We start from the raw sequence: 24647 nt of genomic DNA on the forward strand, positions 1-24647 counted from the left end.
AGTCTCTTCCTTGTTTGTGCAACTTCCCTGTCTGTCTTTGCAGCACGAAATAACTATGTTTATAGCCGGATGTTTTTAGTGTTATTATGTTGCGGCTCTGTGTTTTGTGGTCCGGACTGTGTGTTCATGTGACCACCTCTCTGCCCGTGAACACAGAGGAGCATGTGCTTGTATGCAGCCGAGACTGCAACACTTCTGTACGTGGTCATCCAGTGTTCAATGACAGCAGCAACAGATATGTGCAGCTTACTGTGCCTCAGCACAGACCTGACGACAGTCCATCCACACTGAATGACACCTTTATCAAGTTCATGGAGACATTCAGCAGGAAATACCCAATTGGTAGCCGGCTCTTTGAAGAAAGATATAAAACATTTCTGGTACTTACGCATGTCCTTACTTTATGCGATTTAAAGTTGGCAGAGCAGAAACATTGCACTCTACATTATTTGTTAAACGTTTCAAAAGTATTTATCTATGGATTAATGCAGAATATTGTACATTGGGTTGAACGTCTGAATAGTTCCTGTTTACAGTGAGTGGCAGCTATGGGTGTCTTTGTAGATTATCGCTCTTTACAGTAATTGCAAATTTCTTGTCTAGCTCAGTGCGTTGAAAGCAATCCGTTACAAAACAAGCATTTACTTTTATATAATCGCTTAGCATTGTTGAAGTAACAACACAAGCTTTGATTTTCATATTTTACTGGAACCCAATTGTGACTTTGCTCACTCTATGTAATATGAATGTTTTACATTATCTACAGAAATATATTTATAATTGATAATTTTAGAGACTTTACCACCTGCTTATCTGGAAAAACCCAAGTAGAAAACATTCCAGATACCATTAAGTCAGTCAGTTATTCTGTTATTCATATATTGATTAATCCACAAGGTGGCAGCATATGCACATAAAATATATATATACCGTATATACTCGAGTATAAGTCGACCCGAATATAAGCCGAGGCACCTAATTTTACTACATAAAACTGGGAAAACTTATTGACTCGAGTATAAGCCTAGGGTGGAAAAGAGCGCTAATTTAAAAACCTAAATAAAAATGATAGGTTCAATCTATGAAATCATTTTTAGCTAGATGACAAGGAACATTCATAAATGATTATAAAATCATTGGGTACAACCTAACCTAAATAAAGGGGTCTATAAGGGGTAGGGATATAAATGTATGAACATGGTGGCTGTATTGTTTGTTCATTATGTAGTTGCACTGTAAATTAAAAAGAGAGAGAGAGAGAGATTTTTCACTTACCCGCCAGTTGCGTTCCAACAACAGGAAGTTCGGCATTTGGAACGCACGTTTGCGTTCCAAATGCCGAACTTCCTGTTCTTGGAACGCATATGCAGAAGTTGACAGCCGACGGACCGGACAACAGGTAAGTTCACCCGTGTATAAGCCGAGTGCCCTTTTTCAGCATACAAAAGTATGCTGAAAAACTCGGCTTATACACGAGTATATACGGTATATTATTTTTTTTAAAGTATCTATAATAATTTGAAGTTGAAGTTAATGGAACTTGTATAACATACTGTGAATGGCGTAAACCAGTGGTTCCCAAACTTTTTCAGTTTGCGGCACCCTTAGAGTCTCCATATTTTTTTCAAGGCACCCCTCCAAAATAATTACAGAGTAGTCCCATTTTATAAGTAGTTGGGTCAAAATAACGTAATAAGTATTTAGGTCAGGACAGAAATACCTTAGTAAGTTGTTTGCAAAAATAATACACTTAAATCCAAGGGAAAATAATATTTTTATATATGTTTTTCAATTGTATTTCTGTCAAAGAATAATTTACAGCTAATATAAGAGGTATAATATCAAACAAAATAAAACATGTACAAAAATCATCACACTGTGTCCCTTGATCCGCGCGCTCTGTGCGTCCCTTGATCCGCGCGCTCTGTGCGTCCCTTCATCCGCGCGCTCTGTGCGTCCCTTCATCCGCGCGCTCTGTGCGTCCCTTCATTTGCGCGCTCTGTGCGTCCCTTCATCCGCGCGCTCTGTGCGTCCCTTCATCCGCGCGCTCTGTGCGTCCCTTCAATCGCGCGCTCTGTGCGTCCCTTCATCCGCGCGCTCTGTGCGTCCCTTCATCCGCGCGCTCTGTGCGTCCCTTCATCCGCGCGCTCTGTGCGTCCCTTCATCCGCGCGCTCTGTGCGCCCCTTCATCCGCGCCCTCTCTGCGCCCCTTCATCCGCGCGCTCTGTGCGCCCCTTCATCCGCGCGCTCTGTGCCCTCCTTCATCCGCGCGCTCTGTGCCCTCCTTCATCCACACACTCTGCCCCTCTTTATCCACACACTCTGCCCCTCTTCATCCGCACTCTGGCCCCCTCCTTCCCTTTCTTTACTTACCATACTTGGCCTTCTTTCGTCACAGGGGTGCCGCGGCCAGGATGAAAAACAAAACTTACCAATCCGGCAGCTCCTGGGACCCGGCATCCTACTCTCTCCTGACGCTTCTCATCATCATCATCATCATTTATTTATATAGCGCCAGCAAATTCCGTAGCGCTTTACAAATGGGAACAAACAGTAATAAAACAATACTGGGTAATACATACAGACAGAGAGGTAAGAGAACCCTGCTCGCAAGCTTACAATCTATAGGAAAATGGAAGTTTGAAACACAAGGACGTGTGCTACATATGTTGGACGTGATGACGTCATGCCCGACATTCAGTGAGAAGCGAGGAAGGAGGAGGATGCTGGGTCTTGGGCACTGCCGGATTGGAAAGTTTTGTGTTTTGTTTTTCTACCTGGCCGTGGCACCCCTGGGAGCGCACACTTTGGGAACCGCTGGAGTAAACTAAAGTGATGTGCTTGAATAACTAAGCATACTTTTTTTCCCAGTGCAAGCCACAGATGCATTGTACCATCACACTTTGATATGCTGGTTGCTTTTGAAATTGTTGACAACTCACTACAAGAAACTTAAATAAATATACACTCCCCAACAATTTGCAACATTTTGCTATGACTATTAAAATAACATTGTAGGGACAAATATTTTTTCATGATTAAAAGCTAAGGGGTAGATTCAATTCCCCACGTTATTCTTTATAGCAGCCCGCGCATTATTACCGTTACTACAGTGATTTCTCAGCAGATTCTTGAGCTGCGAGCAAAAATCAGCTAAGAAATTACTGTAATAGTGTGGGGGCTGAGTTGTTCATAATGCGGGGAATTGTATCTACTCCTAAGACTAACGGGCACATTTAATTAGGCGCGAGCTGCTGCCAGACAATGCCTGTTGGCCTGCACACTATGCCGGCTAATACAGTACTAAAATCTCCACTCATTCTCCCTTTGCATGTTTATGCGACATAGCGGAAAAGGAGCGAGGTTTGGGGTAAAATCTCTGCCTCAATGGGGGGAATTCAATTGGCCGCGTTACTGTAAAAAGTAACACGGCCTGCGCACTTTTACCGTTATTACGGTAATAATGCGCTTAAATACCGTTATTACTTACCGTAATAACCGTATTTAACGCTGCGCTAATTCGGGGGGAATTGAATTCCATGTGTCTTAGCGAACTGTTCCAGAGACACGTCACTGTCAGTTTAATTTGGCCCTAAGTATACCATAGATATAGAGTAGCACCCACCTAATGGGTGTGTTGGAAGAGCTTCTAAGCTGCTAATTATTTTTAAAATGTTTAAACCAATGCGAGGTGTTCCAGTTGGATTCTGGCCAGGTCTTAGGAGGTTTCGTGTCCCTAATTGGACCTCCCGTTGGTGTACGCTGGGAGCCTGTTCTGAGCCCTCCACTGGATGGATTTGGACAAATACTTCACAGACTGGTAACATTGGATTCCAGAAGACCTACTAGGGGGTTGAGGTCACGGTCAGACCTTCAGTTAGTGTACATTGCCCATAACTTTGACCCGTAAAACCTGTTCTGGGTCTTCCACTGGATGGATTTGGATAACATTTAATATAAAAACAAAATGACACTGGGCAGCCACCTCCTGGGTGAGATGAAGAGCTTCTAAGCTGCTAATTATTTTTAAAATGTTGACAGTTACATCCAACTCATTGTTAAATTAATAACTTGAAGATTTAAACATGGGCAATGCCGGGTACTTCAGCTAGTTAAATTGTGAAATAAATTAATAATTTAATAAAATTATGGATTTAAAAAATATTTTTTGATGCTTTTAATGCTTACTGTGTATACAATGCGTTTATATAGTCAAACCTATAAACATAAAAATGTACCATAAAGCTACAGCTGTGCAAATGGGAAAGGGACAAAATAAATATCAATATTTCTCAAGAATTCTCCCTAGTAATTGGAGCCTTTTGTGTAACTGCTGGTATGGATTTACATTTAATGTAACTTGCATTTTTATTTTTTTCAGAAAAGCTTACAAAGACAAAAGCATCTAAACAGTTTTGCACAGGATACAAGAGATGCGTATTATGGGATTAACCAGTTTTCTGATTTATCAGTTGAAGAGTTTACTTGTAAGTTAAAATATTATTTTTTTTCTAAAAACTTATACCTGTCTTTATATTTCATTTTCTGTCATAGTCCTTATTGGCCAAAGGAATGTCAGATTTATTTTTTACTTAGCAATGTCTTAAAACAATAGTCATTTTGTACTGTGTCACTCTATTTTCACAGTAAAACAATGTTATGCCCATTTCTGAGAGAGGTTGTTCAGCTGACCATACATGCACTGATTTGTATAGTCAGTCTCTGAACGTGGACCCTAAACAACCATCAATCCTAATTGTATTGATGGAAAATCTGATTGAATCTTGGTGTGTGCATCCATTAGCCAATAGCACTGACAGGGTCAACTGGATGCATAAAATTTTGTCATAGTTTCGAACAACTGGATTTTCCCATCGGAACCACTAACCTTGGAGAGGGGAGATGTGGCCAGTTGCGGTGTAATACATTCTAGCATAGTATTTATTGTTCATGATTTCGTGTATTTTTGATGTCATCGTTTTAGCCATTCACATAATGATTTTCTTGTTCATTTCATATAAAGAAGCCCTACATATATAAATATAAAGTTTAACAGCTGCACATAGATGAAATTTGTTTAGATAAACAGCATGATTGAGTGCTTGTCATCTGGTGCTTCAATATATAGTTCACATCTAGCTGTACTCTACTTCAGCTGTACTGTTCAGTTGGTGGGGTTTGTACGTTGCATTCGACATCTCCTGCTCACCTCTGTGTATGAGGCATGTTTGCCATGAGTAAAATCCACTTCAAGGCTGTTTGATTAACACAGTGTATAGATTATGTTACTGAAGTGCAAGGTTTTGCTCATTATAATATCTATACTGTTTTGTTGGTCTTTTAAAAGTGGCAGGTAGGATATATACTATACTTAAGCATAAACATAAAAATATTCCCTTCTATTTGAGATTGAGATAATGAAGATTTAATTCATGAGAAACATCTTTTAGAATATATATTTGTACATTAACAATGAAATGGATTATATTTTATTCACATTTATTTTTTAGATACTTATTTGAAAAGCTACCCTACTGTGGGGCAGATTTACTTGTTACTTAATGAGACTTCTCCGAGAGAAAATCCTTTGCCTTTACGGTTTGACTGGAGAGATAAAAACTTTGTGACCCAAGTAAAAAATCAGTTGGCTGTAAGTTACATATATGTTTTTTGATGTTGAGTGCACGTTTTTATATGGCCTGTAAATTTTAATTTAGTTTTTAAAGTTCTACTCATCATTACCATATTACATAAGTTCATTTAATTAGCCGTGGGCTGTATGACATTATCCAACATATCACTCTTTATCCTTAAAAGATCTAGAAGTTCTAAATGTTCTGTTTCTGTTTTAGATCCTGATATATACATCATAGTTTCCTACTCCCCCAGAATGTCCGGGAGACTCCTGAATTTTTGGGAGTTCTCGCAGACTCCTGGGAGAGCACGGCAACCTCCACCATCTTGCCCTATTTGTTGGGGAAATTGCGTCATCCTGACTCCACCCCCTGCTGTAATTGGACAAATTAGTGTAGATTAGCAGAGGGGCAGGGCCTAATGATGCTATTTATCTGGCCACACCCCCAGGGCGCAACAGCTCAATGATCTCCAAAGTTGGCAAGTATGATATACATGCTCTAGGTATCCCTGCCTCGACACTTCTGAAGAATGTAACTTCTGTTTTAGGATAATACAATTTAAAAGCTTTGAGCAGCCATATGTAAAAGTTTTAAAAGATATTTGATTTTACTTTATAAGAGGTTACTTGTTATGGAAGTCAGTATGACAAAAACTTTGCAACATTTCAAACCCTTATTTTATATGTAATTGGAGAACATTTTTCATTTGTTAACATATCTATTTAATGCCAGCTCTTCCCTGGTCTAGCGTATATTGTTAAAGATATATAGCAAAGCAAGATAAAGATCTTGTCAGTTTGTATAAGGGACATGAATGGTAACGCCAGAGTAACTAGACATACCCCTTGATGTGGACTGTAATAATAAGGTGACTCTACTACTAGTAATATCAATCAGGAATATTTATCTCAGCTTATCAGCCAGCAGTGTCTCTAGCTTCTTCAAACACATGGATGTAGCTGCAGCTGACTTCATATTTGTCGGTGTACTAAAGATAAAACATAGATCAGAATATATTGGTTTGTGATTGTTTACCAGCGATATGATGTGTTACTACTACTACTATAACATTTGTAGCAGAACTTAAAGCGATTTATTTTTCAGCTACTTAAATGAGTTTTCTATCTTCCTTTTTATTTTAATTTGATGGGCGGAAATAGTTTTCCTGCAACTTTGATTAAATACATAGCTTTTTCTTCCTAGTTTCTTTCTGTGCTTTCCGTGCTTTCCGTCCATGTTTTTATGTCATGTGGCTTAGCTGTTTATTTGATTTGTTTTTACCTTGGTGTAGGGCACACATTCTGGATACAATTGAAGCCATTGCAGAGAGCACAGCTCAGCTGCGTCACATCCCAGGGAAAAACAAGTTAAACAATTCTGCATGGTTATATATTTTGGTTGGAAGCCAAAGTTAGCACAATTATTGTGTGTTACAGTCAGTACAAGTGCTACAGGCAAATACTGGCTAATTTGTTGGTAAATACTGCTACATACTGAGTACTCTTGGGGCTAGGTTTACTAAGCTGCGGGTTTGAAAAAGTGGGGATGTTGCCTATAGCAACCAATCAGATTCTAGCTTTCATTTATTTAGTACCTTCTACAAAATGACAGCTAGAATCTGATTGGTTGCTATAGGCAACATCCCCACTTTTTCAAACCCGCAGCTTAGTAAATCTAGCCCTTGGTATCTATTATAGATTTCTTGTCAGTGTTTCATACTATAAATACAAGTGTACCCTCCACTCCCCGCTCCCCACCCCCTGAAGTGGAGAACTTGCATGGTGTAATTATGCTAGTGTGAATACTGTCCGGGTGAATACCTGATTTCTAAGTATACATAACTCTGGTCAATAGGACTTTATAGAAGCCTCAGGATCTTGATTTCTTCCACAATATAAATATCTATTGCATTGCAGTAAGTATTACAAGCGTCTTTGGTCTGAAATATTTGTCACTTCTTGTCTTCCCTTTTATGGTTCAAAAAATATAGTAATTATTTTATATCTTATTTTTTAGTGTGGTGCATGTTGGGCTTTCAGTATAGTTGGGGCGATAGAATCAGCTTATGCCATTGCAGGACATCCGCTGGAGGACCTCAGTGTACAGCAGGTCATTGACTGTTCATACCTGGATAGTGGCTGTAATGGTGGATCCACTTCTAGTGCTCTGAAATGGATATATCAGGTTGTTCAGTTTTCCTTTTCCATGCTTAATTTTATTATTCTAATATTTTCAATACGTGCAATTTAAAAAGTTGTTTTTTGCATTGGAAGTTATTGGCTGTTTTTTATTCTGTTTCAATTCAATAATAAGTTTACAACTTTTTAATATGCTTATGAAATAAAAAGGTGTGTATCCTGGTATTGTGGACTGTGATTATGAGCCTGAATTATGTACTAAATGTTGTTTTGGTTCTGTTTTTAAGTCTCAGACCAAACTGGTGAGGTCCTCTGAATACCCTTTTAAAGCAAAAACTGGATTATGCCACTTTTTCCCCAGGACAGAATTTGGGGTTTCTATAAAAGGATATGAAGCTTTTGACTTCAGGTAAACTTTTTTTTATTTATATAGGGAAACTTAATTACTCCAGTAGCTTCGTGTATACATCTAAAAATAATTTCTAAAATACAGGAATATCTCACAGAAAACTTTAATCCATGCACTCATCATCTCCTGTATTGACTATAGCATTACTATCCTTACTGTGCTTCCATGAATCAAACCCTCATCCCTACAATCTATTTTTCATGCAGAAGCTGGATTGATTTTGTCGGTCTCTAATTGGTTTTCTCTTTATTACTAAATCTAATATAAAATAATTCTACTAACATACATGGCCATCAACTGAACTGCACTAACATATATCAGTTGTCTCAATATATCTACCAACACGACTCCTCCATTCTGCACAAGATCTGCAGCTCATCCACTCTCATTACCTGCTCCCATTCCCTCTTAGAGGACTTTTTGAAATTACCTTCCTCGCACAATAAGACTTCCTCTAGTCTTCAAACTTTCAAGCATTCTCTGAAAACTCACCTCTTCAGACTAGATTATACAATTCCTCAACCACCCTCTTAACCTCCATAGGGTACCTTATTACCACCCTTTACACAGTTCACACAAGACAACTCTCTGACCCCCTGACCAACATTGCTGTGCGACTGGATCATATAGCCCATTAAGCATTTTTTAACTTTGCAATCTGGCTGGACCAATATGCAATATGTAGCACTTAACTTCATGCATCAAACTCCCATTGCCCTATAGATTGTAAGCTTGTGAGCAGGATCCTTTTATCTCTCTGTGTGTCTGTATTACCAAGTATTATTTCATTATAGTGTTTGTTTCCAATTGTAAAGCGCTACAGAATTTGCTAGAGCAGGCCTGTCCAACCTGCGGCCCTCCAGATGTTGTGAAACTACAAGTCCCAGCATGCCCTTCCAGCTATCAACAGGTTGTCTACTGGCAAAGCATGCTGGGGCTTGTAGTTTCACAACACCTGGAAGGCTGCAGGTTGGACAGGCCTGTGCTAGAGCTATGTAAGTAAATGATGATGATGATGATTATAGGAAAGATCCTGTCTCATTCACTCAACACTCTTGGAACCCTAGCTCTGAAGCAAAACAAATCATGTTGTAACGTTAACTAGATCCAGAGACAGCACTACAGTGGGTGCAGCAGGGGCCCAGAGGTGAGGTGCCCCCCACCTTCCTCCCTCCGAGGCTCCTGTGGGAGACCCCACTCACTGGGTACCTACATCACACCTGAGGCTTCCTCTGAACATAGAATCTCTTTTGAGCAGCAAATGCGCAGTGGTCACATGTACCAGCCTCGCAATGCTCAGAAGAGGTCACTATCTGCTCTTTTCAGGGAGAGCAGTGCTAACCACTTTGCTGCCTCACCACACAGGGCAAAGTAACACGACATTACACAGACCTCCAATGAGCTGACAAATCCCTGATTATGTGATGACCTCACAGAACTCTGTTTCACCACTTGTGTGCAGTGATCACTGGGCCAGGAACCAAACAAATTTATTGTCGCAACAATTGAAGGGTCGATGGTGTCAGCATTCAACAGCCATCTTAACTATGCTATTTATACGTTACATTTTGAATTGATATATGGCAAAACATAAGTTTAAATGTCAGATTTCATCAATATTTCACACCAATTTTCATATACATGCAATAGATTTGTTATTTTGAAATGTTTCTATTCATGATGTCATTTGTATACAAAGAAATATAGCCACACATATTATTTATCATTATAAGATATTTATGGTGTAAGATTTAATTAAACTTTGACTTTTTAGAAAACTATGAAGGACACTGAACATTTGTTTTCAGATGCAGTTGATAACAGGCAGGAGTTATCACTAAAACGCCAAAATTGATATGTTTGTTTAGTTAGAGTCAATGCACTCTTTTTCTTTAGTAGTTTAAGGCTGGAGATAGCAAATTCTTGTGTTACTATTTTCCATGCTTGCACATGTCACATTAACAACAAGACCACATAATGCATTTGCGTAACTTATTTTTTAACATATGTATAATTCAAAGACAAATGAACCATCTTCCTTGCTTGCTTTTGTACAGGGGCTGGCTGCGGGGCAGATGGGTCATCTGCCACCCGGGCCGCTCCCATAATGGGCTAACTTGGGAGGGTCAGTAGAAACTGCTTTTTTTAATTTAAGATGTTCCTATTAGGCTGCTTAGCCGAGTTCCCCCTCCCCCCTTCCCCCCCACCCCGAGCTAAAATTTGCCAACATCTACTTTTGTATACTTCACAAACTTGTCTTGTGCTTCAGGAAAGGTTAAGTGCAGAGAAATCGAATCTGGAGTGTAATTTACAGTGTCTGTACCCTGCATTAATATAATTCAACAATGAACAAAACACACACACAAAGTCATGTTTTAAAACTTATATATATATATATATATATATATATATATATATATATATATATATATAATATATATATTTTGTTTTTACTTTATCCCCTTAGTATATTGAGTTGTTGTGCACATCATTGACCCCTAAGCAAAAGTGGCTTTGCATTTAGTGTAGACACAATTTGTCAGGTGTGGAGACAACATATCTTTGATTTCTTATTCTGGCTCATGTAAATTCTTAACAAAATGATAGTTATAATCTTATTTATATCGGCACATTTTACATGAGTGAAATCCTTTCACATGTGTTCCCTCTAGAATGCTTAGAGGGTGTAATCCTTTTGAAATCTTTTTATCGGGACATAGTGATATGGTGGAGTGTGCACAAAATTGGGTGGCCATGCTGCAATGGGACATTACTACATCATACAGGGGTATAGCAATAGCACAGGAGAGGACGTAGGCCACCCTTAACTCCCTCCTCTCTCCTAAAATCTCTCAAGCATTGTTGCATGCAACAGAACAGTGGCGAACAAATCATACCTCCCAACATTTTGTTGGAACATGGGTTGGGGTGGTGGGACAGACCCCTCAAATCCGGACAGTTGGGAAGTATAGAGATTGGATTGCTTGTAGAAGTCTTCTGATCTGCACCTCTTTTATTTACACCACTGCCTGTGTGTTAGGACACTACCTACAGCTAATGGAAAGACCTGAAGTAGGGTAATTTATGGTCAAAACATGTTGGGAAAAAGCGTTTGTTCTTGGTGTACAATAACATAATTATTGATCTCATTTCTGACACAGGAGTTATGTGTCATTGCATCTAAAGTGCACTCTTTCTGGTTCTTTGTTTAGGTGGCTTATACGACACTTCATTGTTCATATGTGACTTTAGAACTACCTTATTGCAGCCTTAAGGTGGCGCCAGGTACGAACGCACTCCCAGTATCCATGATTTGTCTATTATTGTAAAGAGATTATATGGGACTGCAGTACTCAATCTCACAATCACCTGTCACACAGGTTACATATGTCGCTGAATCTCCCACTAAACAGTTCTCTCACATCTACACACAGCTAATCGCTGCCATCACCTATCGTATTACTGCAATAGGACCCCCAAAGCAGAAGTGAATGGACAAATCTTAATTGGGTTTGATTCCTCAAAACTGATAACTTTCCATAATATACAGGGATTATTTAATTATGCTCCCCTTTTAGGATACTCAGAGGGGAAGTGTATATGCTATATGGTGAGGAGATTCATGCCTGTGTGTGAATAATAGTCTGTTCATAAATAGTCCAAAATATTTTATACCTGCCATATATTATCTCTGACACATTGGTGAGACATAATTCCCCATTCAATAACCAAATTATAATTTCAAATACAGTTGCATATAAAATATGACATCATTAGGCTCCATATCCAGGAAGATACATGATTAAAGTAGTTTCCCTGTACATCTGTTATCTAGCTTCTGTCCCTGCATTTAGATTGAAGCAAAGATTTCATTGAATATGAAGAAGTTTGTATTAAAGTTTTTTTATTGTGTGAATGGTGATGACATCTGTGTCCTTGAAGCTGCCTGGAGCCCCTCATACCTTCTTGTTATTTAACAATACTAATTCTTTTCAATACCAATCTGGGCCGGACTGGGACTAAAAATCAGCCCTGGCATATAAAGCACACAGGCCCACCTGCTGTGGGCTCCATGCACAATATTATTGCACGCTGATGTGACGTTGCTGGTATAGTGCAATATGAAGCATCAGCACAAACCTATCTATCATGCTTTTTCTTCTGCCCACCCTGATCAATTCCCCTTTTTGTGCAAAGTACCTGAAGCACCGGAAAAATGCACAAAAGCACAATTATTATTTTTTTTTTTTAATTCTATATAGTTAAAATACAATGTATAATGTGTCCATGCTAAATCCCACTGCACCATATAAGACAGTAATTTTTTGAGATGCAATGGCCATAGTAATTTATTGAATCATAATATACTATATGTCACAGCATCAAACCAGAAATAACTTAAGTATTTTATATAGCAACTAAAATTATCATGTAAAACATAAACATTGCACAGAACTGCAATAAAGTACCTAATTACTGCAGTTTAAGCAAACCATAATTCAGCAGCCCCTCCAACATGACCCCTTCCACCAGGTAGAAGAGGCTCTGCTCCTGGACCTCCTACACCATTTATGACTGCTGTCACCTTTGCTGTAACTTTTATTAGATATATTACTGAAATTACCCTCAAGTATTAAATTAATCCAAAGAGACTTATTTGGAAATCAGACGATATGAATAAGCTTAAGCAATATCTAAAGTATCCTTTGTGTATCGTTTAAGCTATTTAAGCTAAGTCACTTTGGATCATTTTAATGCTTTAAGGTAATTTCAGTCTATGTTAAATATTCCTAATAAAAGTTACATTTTACATTTAGTATTTGGTTTTTAAGAGTCTATAAAATATAACAAAAGAACAAATTCTGGCGCTGAGGTTAATTATTACCAGTTGGAAAATTAAGTTGCATCTGTAATAGAGGACCTTGCTGTATGTCCCTACACAAGACAGAAAAACGAATAAATACAGCAGTGACAGAGAACTGGTGCAAATGATTAAATAAATTTGATTAAATTCACTAAGGCAGAATAAGTGAATGGAATGGTTTTCTGCACAAATTAAACATATACGGCTTGAGTCATTAAGGAGAATAAGGCAAAAAAAGGAATAAGGGGGATTAAGGATGCTGCCTGCCCTAGGCGAATACATTTGTAGCGCCCTCCAAACCTTCACCCCCCCATGTACTAGGAATACTCATTAATATATATAATTAAAAGTACTCTCCAACATTCAAATTTAGACAGATTGTGCCGTTGTCACTTACCTGTTCTTGCTCTTCTCTCTTGCTTGTTCTTGCAGCTTTGTTGTCTTCTCAATGACTTTTGGAAAGTTGGAGTCCTGTATTGAAAATTGTATCATATTGTATTATAATGCAAAATGTTAACAAACCTTGAATGATTAGGCTCTTTAGTTCAAACAAAACACTCCATTATGGCCAAATAAAACTACCCCATTGTACAATCATATAATATCAACAAGTTAACCCGTGCATGATACTCATGCATTCTAGTCAAATCAAGCTACTTAAGGTGTTAAAAAGGTTCTTGTCATGCATTTGGGCCATAGCCCAGGCCTCAACCACCAACCACTCCCCACTGTCACCCCCGGCAACCACCAACCACTCCCAACTGTCACTTCTCCTTCAAGAAATATATATATATTTTTTTTAAATCTTTATAAACACTTTTAACAATTAACAAATTAAATTAACAAATTAAAAACATCTTAGTATACAAATTTCAGCCCTTTCTGAATTTTTTTTTCCACACACACTAAGAATTTAGTAGGTCAGTGTATAACTCCGCCCAGCAGGTGGCGCTGCAGCTTGGTTTTATTTTTTCCACACACAGACAGATTAACACACGCCACTAGACATTTATATTATAGATATTTGAACATTTGTGGTTAATCAAATAGAAACCTCTACCAGCCCCATCTCACTAGTATTTAGTATTCTAGTGATCGCTGAGACCACAGAGAGCATTCTTGTAACCACCAGACAATAAAGAGATCATGTCTCCCAAAGCTGCTATATTTCTTAAATACCTCCTAAGACATTTCTTTACTCCTGCAGGTATTTTCATTACCCACAAAAAACCATCAAACAGGGAATAGTCTCTGGCGCTAATAACAGAGTAAACTAACGTAAAAAAAAATGTAAAAAATAATAATTTAATAAACTCATATATACACAAAAATAAATTGTGTATTTCCAAAATAGTTATTACTTCCCGCTGCAGCTGTTAAAAGGGACCATTGCTCTCCCTCTAACTAAACCATGCATTTAAATACAAGAAAAACAACACTGTGGGAAGTAAAGTGTATAAAAATGTATAGAATGGATAATATACATATATTTCTATAAAAATATATGTATAGATAAAAAAAATTCTTAATAGAAAAATTCATTTCATAACCCACTTTCGGCCATTTTTATTTCCCCCTCCTACAGCCATTCCCCCCCCCTCCACCTGTAGTCATTTGTCCTTCACCCTACAGGTATTTTCACAACCCCCTCCTCTAGTCATTATCCCCGCTGCAGGTATTTTTATTAACCCCCCCTCTAGTCATTATACCCCATGCAGGTATTTTCAATACTCCCCTGCAGCAATTCCTCACTCCCCCTGCAGATATTTTCATTACCCCCCCCCCATACAGCCATTGCCCTGCCTGCAGTTATTTTTAGTTGCTCCCCGCTGCAGTAATTTTTACTTACTTCTCCCCCCTTGCAGGTGTTTCCTTGCCCCTGACCTACAGCCATTGCCCCATCCCCTACTGCTGTCATTTTTACCTACCCTCCTCCTGCAGGTATTTTCTTGTCCCCCCTCCTACAGCCATTGCTCCCCCCGCAGTCATTTTTATTTCCATGCAGCAGGTATTTCCTTACCCCCCCTCCTACAGCTGTTGCCCCATCTGCAGTCATTTTTTACTTATCTTCCCCCCCCGCAGGTATTTCCTTACCTGATATTTCCTTAGGCTGCCAGCATTCACTCTGTGCCTCCAGATGCTAGACCGCACATTCACTGGCTCCTATGCGGCTGCGTGTGACATCATGACATCTGTGTTGTGAAGTCACATCGGGAGCGCAGAGAAGTGCCAGGAGCACAGGCAGCGCCGGGAGCCGGAACAATGGGGAACTGAGAGCCAGACCGGTCCATCTAACCATCGGCCCTTCTGGCAAAAGTGCCAGATGGCCAGTGCGGCCCTGATACCAATGTTTTACCAAAAACTTAATTTAGAGGTTTATCCTCAAATAATTCAATTAGGGGATTAGATTATCTTTTGGAAGCAGATTTTGTGACATACATATGCTAAGCAGGCTTCGTGAGACTATGTATGTGCCCATTTTTGATGCATATAATCTAGTTAATTCCCATTTGCAGATAAATCATTTATTGACAGTCATATCTATTATTTTAAATCTTGTGTCTCAACTATGACGATTCGTATTTTATTTGAACTCACCACTTTAGTGTTCAATTTGCACTCAACACATTGAAGTGTTTGGGGAACACTAGAAAATTTCATGCAACATTTTCTGAGTGTAATGTAGGTTTAGTTTAGAGATGAGCGGGCTCGGATTTCGCTAATCCGAGCCCACCCGAACAGTGCGGATCCGACGGGATCCGAGCACTGTTTGGGAACTTCCGGGCGCCAAATGAAGCCAAACCGAGGCTATGACATCCAAGTCTCGCGTCGGATCTCGCGAGACTCGGATCTCATAAATGCCCCGCTCGCGGCCGCCATTTTCATTCTCCCTGTGGTTAGTGAAGAGGGAGGTTGATGTGCTCTGTCCTGCTGATAACTTTACTAAAGTGGTGCTTTGTCCTTCTGAGTGCAGTAGTACTTTTTCCATTGCTCTGTCCTGCTGATTCCAGTGGTGCTTTGGCCAGTGTCTGTGCTGCTGAGTCCAGTGGTGCTTTTGTCCTGTATTTGTTTCTGATAAGTCCATATCAATTTGTTAATTAGCTAAAAATCTTTTCAAAAATTAAAAAAAAATCTCCAAAAAAAAAAAAAAAAAAAAATATAAAAAAATTATTGAAAAAGTATAAAAAATATTATAGAGCAATATATTCTTGCAGTCCCAAAATAGAGGACCTGCCATTTCTATTACTATGTTCATTATTTCTGTAGTTCCAAAAAATAGGAACTGCCAGTTCTATTACTACGGTCATTGTTTGTGTAGTTCCAAAAAATAGGAACTGCCAGTTCTATTACTACGGTCATTGTTTGTGTAGTTCCAAAAAATAGGAACTGCCAGTTCTATTACTACGTTCTTTGTTTTTGTAGTTCCAAAAAGGAGTAACTGCCGATTCTATTAATACTTTCTTTCTTTCAGTAGTTCCAAAAAATAGTAACTTCCATTTATATTACTACGTTCTTTCTTTCTGTAGTTCAAAAAAGGAGTAACTGCCGATTCTATTAATACTTTCTTTATTTCAGTAGTTCCACTGAATTTAATCATTCTGAATTTAATCATTCACGCATCTTTTTCCAGTCATTGTGAAGAGGAAATGATGGACATGCTCATCAATGCTGGTCCATTAGCAGTCATAGTTGATGCAATCAGCTGGCAGGATTACCTTGGTGGAATAATTCAGCATCACTGTTCCAGTGGACATTCAAATCATGCTGTCCTATTAGTTGGCTTTGATAAAACAGGTAATATGATATTTGCATAAATAATTTAATATCACATTGTTACAAAATAAATATTACATCGTTATTAATTAATAGTAACCTTTCCAACAACTATTGAATTTACTATCTGGCTCATAGTCAATATGCTGGTATCTTGTGTGACTCCTATAAGGATTTAGTCAAAGCACCTTTTTGCTATCAAGTTTCACTTCCTACATGTCCCTGTGTCACTAGTTTTGAAGTGGGTAGACCTAGAACAACCTGCAGCCGATTCAATTCTCAGAATAGTTAAAGCAGCAGAGATTATTTCAGGAGGTATGTGTGGAAGGCAGGGACCAGTCCATTTGTGTGATTATTGAGGACAGGGCTGCATGTGACAAGGGTAGAATCAGAAGGGGAATGAAGACGAGGGGAAAACAGGATCCTAGGACAGCCCAACATAGTGATGTGAAACTAAATATAGGAAAATAGTCGGGTCAAACACTCCTCTATATGGAATGAAATTCATACATACAAGTTTTCATTCCTTCGGAAGCTATAAAGCTATAGTGTCATCTTACGTTTCAGAGAATGCCTACAGAATCAGTATCAGCCCACTCATTTGCATTAAATGCCACTGGGAAAGGGGATTTAGGAGACCGAGTGGAAGTTAAGCAACTAAAAAGTGTATTCTGAAATACCTGCCTGACGTGATATTCTGTTGAATTAGATGTATTTTAATAAGCAAATATTAAATTAATGTTAAAGATTTTATGTAATGTATTACCTTTCTACCTCCGCCATACATACACATATGGAGAAAGAGTTTATTAAATAGACTTGGTTACATAGCAGTTCCAGCTTAGCCCGCACAGTCTCTGAGATGTGCACATCACTTGGCTCACAGTAGTATGAGCACATTTTGAAGCCTTTCCTCTCTATGGAGCTGATCTGACTGCCTCCCACATTTTAATGAGCTATAGTACAGTGCTTCTCAATGTTTGTTTGGTAAACATTTTACCATCGTATATGGGCAGTGGTGGTGTATACGGCGGCATGCCATACTGCCACCTCGCTCTCTGCTTTAAATGTTAAACTATCAAATTCCATTAACTTGCATTTTCCATGCTTCACCCCACCTTGCTCTTTCCATCACTGTTAATAACACCACCATCTCTCCTGTTCCCCAACTCCACTGCCTGGGTGTCACCCTCGACTCTTCCCTCTCTTTTGCCCCCCACATTCAATCTCTTGCCCAGTACTGTCGCTTCCAACTACGGAATATTGCCCTTATCCGGCCCTTAATTTCTCAGGATGCCGCTAAATCCATTATGCACGCACTCATCATTTCCCGTCTTCATTACTATGACCTCCTCACTGGCTTCCCCCACTGCCACCTTGCCCCCCTAAGCTCTACATTCCATGCGGCTGCGAGACTTATCTTTCTTTCACGCTGCTCCTCCTCTGCCTCCTCTCTCTTCCTTGCCTTACACTGGGTCCCTTTCCCCTACAGAATCCTCTTTAAACTCCTCACCCTCACCTACAAGGCCCTCTCCCATTCCACTGCCCCTTATATCTCTAACCTCCTCTCCATTCACACTCCCGTCCTTTCCCTGTGCACGGCTAATGACCGTTGTCTCTCCTCCACACTAATCACCTCATCCCATGCCAGAATTCAAGATTTTTCCCGTGCTCCATCTGTTTGTCCTGTAATTTGAACCCTGTCAAACGGACACTGAAAACCCTTCTGTTCCTCAAAGCCTACCATCCACCTAACCTTCTCAATCCTTGTTCTCCTCACCTCTCACTTCCCTGTCCACGCTCCTCTTGCACTTGATCCCCTCCACAGTCTCCTCTCGTGCCCGCTATCTGTTTACCCTCCCTTAGTATGTAAGCTCCTACGTGCAGGGCCCTCTTCCATTCTGTCTCAATACCATTTCTTCTCCAACGTCGCTGTACTTGCTATGCTTCGAGCTATTGGAGTCTTGGTTTTATTAGTTTTACCCTCTATGGCCTACTGTTTGTATTTTGTACGGCGCTGCGGAAACCTTGTGGCGCCATACAAATAATGAATGATCATAATAATAATAAAATACTGCCCCTTCTAAATTTTCACTTCAGCCATTGCATATGGGTACATGATGCAACAAGGATGAGAAACCTTGTAGTAGTATTGTAGTGTATTATAATGCTTTAGTCCTCTGTAATGTGCTATCACATATCCAACATAACAGTCAAGCAGGAAAACCAGAGGAGTTATGCAAAGCGTTGAGTCTGAAAATGTGTCAGCTGGGAGTTGTCAGTGTGCAGAGCTAAAAGACAGCATAGTTATCACTGGAATTGGTCAGTTTTTTATTATTATTATTATTATATTTTCATTAAGTGGTCTAAAATGTGTGCATGTAAGTAACATAAGACATTTCTTGGTCTATGAAGTATAGTCTAAATCCACTAATAATCATTTATTGGAAAACATTTCTTGCTCTGACTAATTCCTAATAATCGTTCTGTTGTGTACGAATGCTTTTTATACTGTTTTTTTTATTTTTTGTTCTTTACAGGTGATATACCTTACTGGATAGTAAAGAACTCTTGGGGTGTGTCTTGGGGTATAGATGGATATGTGCATATCAAAATGGGGGGAAATTTATGTGGTGAGTTTTTTGTTGTTTTTGTTGTTTGTTAATTTTCAATTTGTTGATGGATAGCTTTAAGCTTTAAATGTTTAAATACAAATATGTGTGTGTTTTTTTTATAGAATTTCCTATTGAGCTTCTTCCATACATTTTTATTTTCCTTGCAGAGTCATTTAACATTTATAGAATAGATTTAAAAATTATGGATATTATTTAGAAGAAGATATTTGAGAAAAGGATCTGATTGAGGGGGAATCATTTTTCTGCATGAACCACAGACTTCCTCTCTTTAAATTTATTAAATACAGCAGTGGGCATTTTTTAGCCTAAATCTGATGATAAAGGTAAGGAAATACCTAGGCATTTGGACCTGATTCAAGTCCGAACACATTATGCGCACAAGTTTCGTCTTAAATAAGAGCATGGAACTTGATTGTTGTTCTGACCGTATTCAAATTCAAACTTATCTCAAGATACTTAATAATAGCAAGTAAACCCAGTGCAATCCCTCAATTACTTATAGTGTAGCGAAATCTAGCAGATCTGCCTATGGGATGTGAGTGATATCCTTACCACCGAAATGATGATCATGCCAGTAACTGTGCTGTCATGATATGTTATTACAAGAAAGGAACAACATAATGTTTTTATTAATCTATTTTGCAGGAATAGCTGACTTTGTAACCGTACCGGTGATGTGACTTGGGTGAGTCACTTAATATTTCTCACATTTTAGTTTGTGGCCTTGGAGAAAATCTACAGCTATTGACATAATCCTATTGAAAGTCGTACAGAATCATTAATAATCCCATGCTTGTTTGGGGATAATTGTGCCAAAACAATATGTCTGCAAATTGCATCACAGACTTTAAAAAGAATCGATGGACTGAATCTAATGAGCAAGAAGAGGTCCCCGGAAGTAGTTTGAAAATAAGAAACTAGACATGATTATTGTTAAACTTTTTTGGAGTCAAGAAAAACAGTTCTTAAATATGTGTGTTTCATCTTATCATTTGCTTGTCTTTATCACAGTGCTTGTTAAAATTAAAATAACTAGCACATGAAACAAAATATTTTTATTTGCAGACTTCATAATGCACTTTTATAAGACAGGTAGTTATTTGTCAAACAGAAGGCTGTTAGCTTTTCATAGATGTTCATCAAAAACACACGTGAATTGCATACAATATAAAATAGTTTATTTGCAAAACTATTTTCCACATGCCCTTGATTTGCAAGATCTAGATTTTATTTTTCTTTTATATCAGGATTGTTATATGCCTTCCAATGTCCTTGCATAAAATGTATGCACTGCAGTGTATTAAATCTCCTGTTCTCTGTGCAGATTTTTCTGTCTGAGTGAGTCCAAATTTACCGATAAGCATTTAGTATGATTAGGTCCAATGTTTAATGGTGTAGTGGCCAATGAGTTCACTGTATTTATTGTGCACACATTCACCTGCCCTGCAGCACAGTATTCCTGGAAATGGTATTCAGATGTTTCCATAACATGAAGTTACAACTGGACCTCAATGCAAGTATTTATGTATATATGTATGTATGCATGTATGTGTTTGAAACAAAATAAAGTCCACACACAATATAAATAGAACATAGAATAGTATATTTGGATAAAATGCTGTTTGTGGAATAATACATTCAGGTAGTCAACAAATTGAATATGCATTTTAAATGATGGATGACTGTATATTTGCTATGTTTATAAATAAAGTATATTATAAATGTATGTTTTATTATATTTACATAGTAATTGATGCATATATGTATATGTGTTATTATGGTATATCCAACTTCTCTACAAAAGTCACAATATTGTATATATTAATATCTACATAAAATTACAAATAAATGTATGTTTCTTCCATGCATTTGTAAACCATACAATAACCATTAAGATTTGAGGTACATTAGTTCATTTAAACCATCGTTCATTTTTTCCTCTTATTTATAATTCCTGTATAATTAGAGGTTTAGATATGTATGAACAAGCAAGGAACAATACTTGTTTCAATTGTTTCTTGTTATTGTTTTACTGTATGTTTGTTCTGTTTTAGTTTTGGATACCATCTGTACCTATAACATGGGTTTGTCACTCTAACATGGTATATACATGTTTCTGGTAATTACACTGTTCTTTACTTTTATTAATCACTAGTGTGGATATATAAGCATGTTAATGGTGAAAAAAAGCAACGTTTTAAAACGTTGATATATCCTTACTCGGAATCATCACTGCTGAAGTAGGAGCTGTCACAGCATTCTGCGGTGTACAGAAATTTGTGCATACTTGGGTTCAGTCGAGGTATCCAGTGTCTGGGCACCAAAAATGTTGACAGGTTGAAAAGATCCACAAAAACTTTGTATCTGTCACTGTTGGGGGGGAAAGAAAATGTAGATTCATTTTCTGATAATTGCAGGCAACAAAATCATGAGTTTGCACAATTGTTTAAAAGACTAATAATTACTTTTCAATATTATAAAAATAATATAAATAGCAGATTTACATAATTAGACAAAAACATTTTTAATTAGATTAAGTTACTCTCCTACCGTAAACCTCCTAGCAAAAACTCAGCAATTCCAACAGCTTCTTTTCACTTAAAAGTAGGGAACATGTGAAAGTCTCTCTATGGGCCTGATTCCGTATTCAGCAAGGAGCGGATGTGAAGATATATGTGGTGATGAATAGAGGTGTAGGTCTGCTCTGCTCTACTAAACAGGACACTGCAGGGTATGTCCAATACATATGAGGAATATAAACTCACAAAAGAACCCACATAAAAACAAACTATTCTATTAGTCACCTGTTAATAATATAGTCATTAATGACAAAATATAAATTTTTATTTTTTTTTAATATTTATTAGGATGTAATTAAGATCTACTGTACATAAAATACATATTTAGAGTTGCTCCTTATTGACACACATGCTCTAGCATGCATACTCAGCCGTCATCACTAGTAATCATCACTTAGACTAGTCCTGTAGTTGGAGCAAGACATACGGCTGAAAAACAGGTACCTTAGAGATGCCCTGAGCTTGAATCGGATGCTGCTGTGTGTGCTTGTGCTTGGCGCGCCTTTATTGTGCATTGACTATGGGCATATGCCCCTTCCCCACCCTGTTCCCTCCTGTGAAATCGTAGGCTGTTGGAAATGTTCTTTGTGCTCGAAGGGGAATTGAGTGCTGCTGCGTTCTGTGGCATATGGTCTGATTATGGACCATTTGCCACAGAGGCGCAAAAAATTGCCAGTTGTGCTCCTTAATCAATCAGGCCCTATATGTTTTGTTAATAAACTCCTTAAACAAACCATAAATCACAATGTAACACCATAAAAACACAGCCTAGTAAAGAACTTCCTACGTTTATCTCATCAACTTACCTCACAGTTGAGCGCAAATAGTGGTAGCCAGATGAACCACCAGTTCCCATTTTGCTGCCAATCATTCTGTGCACCATACAAACATGAGTATCTAATGAAACAAAACATTGAGTTCATGGTACTTCTAATATGTATATAGAACAACCATGGTAAATTATGATAAAATATAGAAATACATTTTTCCTTCCTAAATATTACTACTACTTTTTTCCGTTTTTAGCTAGAACTATCATTGTTATGGGGAGAGGCAGCACCTCACATAGAGATCATTGATTTATATGGAGAGATGCCTTTGCAGTGTACATGAGCATCTTTGCCGATGACAGACAATGCTTTACTTTTCCCCCATTTTTGCTGTGTCGGCTGCTTTGCAAAAATGGCTGTATGCACGGTAGCGGTAACTCCACATAGTGATAAATGATCTCTAAGTAAGTTACGGTATCTGGTCCAATCAACTGTTAAAAACAGAAACTATGTAATTAGCCTTGCTAAAAAGAGAAAAAATTATTGAATAGTGTGTCATCAGTATGATCAAGTTCATGATTATGTATTTGTTGGAAGATTCTATTTTACTGTAATACACAATCTTAGATTTTCCTTTTTCTTTTTCTAAGAAGAAAAAATCTGCTGTGGGGAAATAAGACAAAAAAAATTGTATACTGATGAAAAAGGACAGAAGTCACTATTAACTAAAGCTTAAATGAATTAATCGAACAAAGCAATTGCATATTTCATTATTGTACACAAAGGTTTATAACACTTACATCTCCATTTGGTCATCAAAATATCAATATCCATTAAAGAAGTCAAGAGTTGAAATGGGACCTGGAACCTGGGTTCCTCCCTTGCAAGATAAAATATATGTGCCATACGGTTTAGTGATCATTGTTGTAATACTGGTTATCTGAAATTACATAAATCTGAGCATTGTTCAACATGTTATAAAGTTACATTTTCAGTTTACCTGTAGAAGTAGATCATTAAAGCCCCTTTCAATGCTTTATATGACAGTCTTCTTTCCCCTGAAAAGCATTATATGAAAATGTATAAACAATATTTAAAAATTTTCTTTTTAAATCCTTATTTAATGCTCATTACTGAAATGTTATAGTTCGTACTTATAGTTTTAGGCTATTGGCTCTTCATTTACAGACATAAAAAAAACCATAAAAAAATAGAATGGAAGGGTTAATTTAGAGATGACTTGCTAAATATATATAAATGTATCAGAGGCCAATACAAAGATTTTTCTAAGACGTTTTTTATACCAAGACCAGAGGATAAAACATGATTAATTGTGAATGAAAGAAATATCTATCATTGATTTTGGGCATCTTTTTTTTTTTCTTTTACTTTCTTCTGGATCAACAAAATTAGAGTTAATGAAGTGTTGAACTGATTGACCTTATTTAGTAACATAAATACACAAAATAGTGTAATTTACTTCATTGACTAGTGGAAGATAGTTTGAATAAAAAGCACTATGGAATATGTTGGCGCTATATACATGATGATGCTTGCTGCCTTCTTTTTAACCTGATTGTCCTTCTTCAGGTAACCTTCAGCAGCATAAGGAGAAACACATTTTTCTTGAATGGTGGTGACATTGGAAATAGAAATGAGTTACCCAATGCAGCATATGTTCCACTTATAATATCTGTTCCAAGGCGGAATGACTGTTTTGTTCACAGGTCCATTTGCAAGGTGTAATGTATCAACCACTGTTTCTGCCTTATTTCCACCATCTTTGAACCATCTTAGCGATGCGCATTTAAGCCACCTTTAGTTGTTTGTCTGTTCAAGCA

The 24647-nt window shown here is 37.9% G+C and overlaps 2 protein-coding genes across 2 annotated transcripts in view; one reads left to right on the plus strand and one right to left on the minus strand.

The window, feature by feature from the left end:
• Nucleotides 1-20836, plus strand: CTSO (cathepsin O). Its single transcript, XM_075198313.1, has 8 exons — nucleotides 1-380; nucleotides 4382-4487; nucleotides 5511-5650; nucleotides 7653-7820; nucleotides 8062-8183; nucleotides 16679-16842; nucleotides 19362-19454; nucleotides 20103-20836. The coding sequence occupies exons 1-8, from the start codon at nucleotides 87-89 to the stop codon at nucleotides 20135-20137; spliced, it is 1122 nt and encodes a 373-aa protein (XP_075054414.1). The 5' UTR covers nucleotides 1-86; the 3' UTR covers nucleotides 20138-20836.
• TDO2 (tryptophan 2,3-dioxygenase) overlaps nucleotides 20498-24647 on the minus strand; it is a 10506-nt gene continuing 6356 nt past the window's right edge. The window contains exons 9-12 of the mRNA XM_075198300.1: nucleotides 23807-23864; nucleotides 23607-23686; nucleotides 22843-22933; nucleotides 20498-21827 (exon numbers count right to left, since the gene is read on the minus strand). Coding sequence (XP_075054401.1) covers nucleotides 21674-21827; nucleotides 22843-22933; nucleotides 23607-23686; nucleotides 23807-23864 — 383 coding nt within the window. The 3' untranslated portion in view covers nucleotides 20498-21673. The remainder of the gene's footprint in view (nucleotides 21828-22842; nucleotides 22934-23606; nucleotides 23687-23806; nucleotides 23865-24647) is intronic.

This window comes from Mixophyes fleayi, chromosome 1 (genome assembly GCF_038048845.1).
Source record: "Mixophyes fleayi isolate aMixFle1 chromosome 1, aMixFle1.hap1, whole genome shotgun sequence".
NCBI lineage: Eukaryota > Metazoa > Chordata > Amphibia > Anura > Limnodynastidae > Mixophyes > Mixophyes fleayi.

Bases quoted from the DNA above. Each gene is read 5' to 3' on its own strand.
- CTSO (XM_075198313.1), top strand. From the start codon at position 87: ATGTTGCGGCTCTGTGTTTTGTGGTCCGGACTGTGTGTTCATGTGACC. The intron at 4,488-5,510 runs GTAAGTTAAAAT...TTTATTTTTTAG, and splicing joins ATCAGTTGAAGAGTTTACTT to ATACTTATTTGAAAAGCTAC. The intron at 8,184-16,678 runs GTAAACTTTTTT...ATCTTTTTCCAG, and splicing joins TATGAAGCTTTTGACTTCAG to TCATTGTGAAGAGGAAATGA.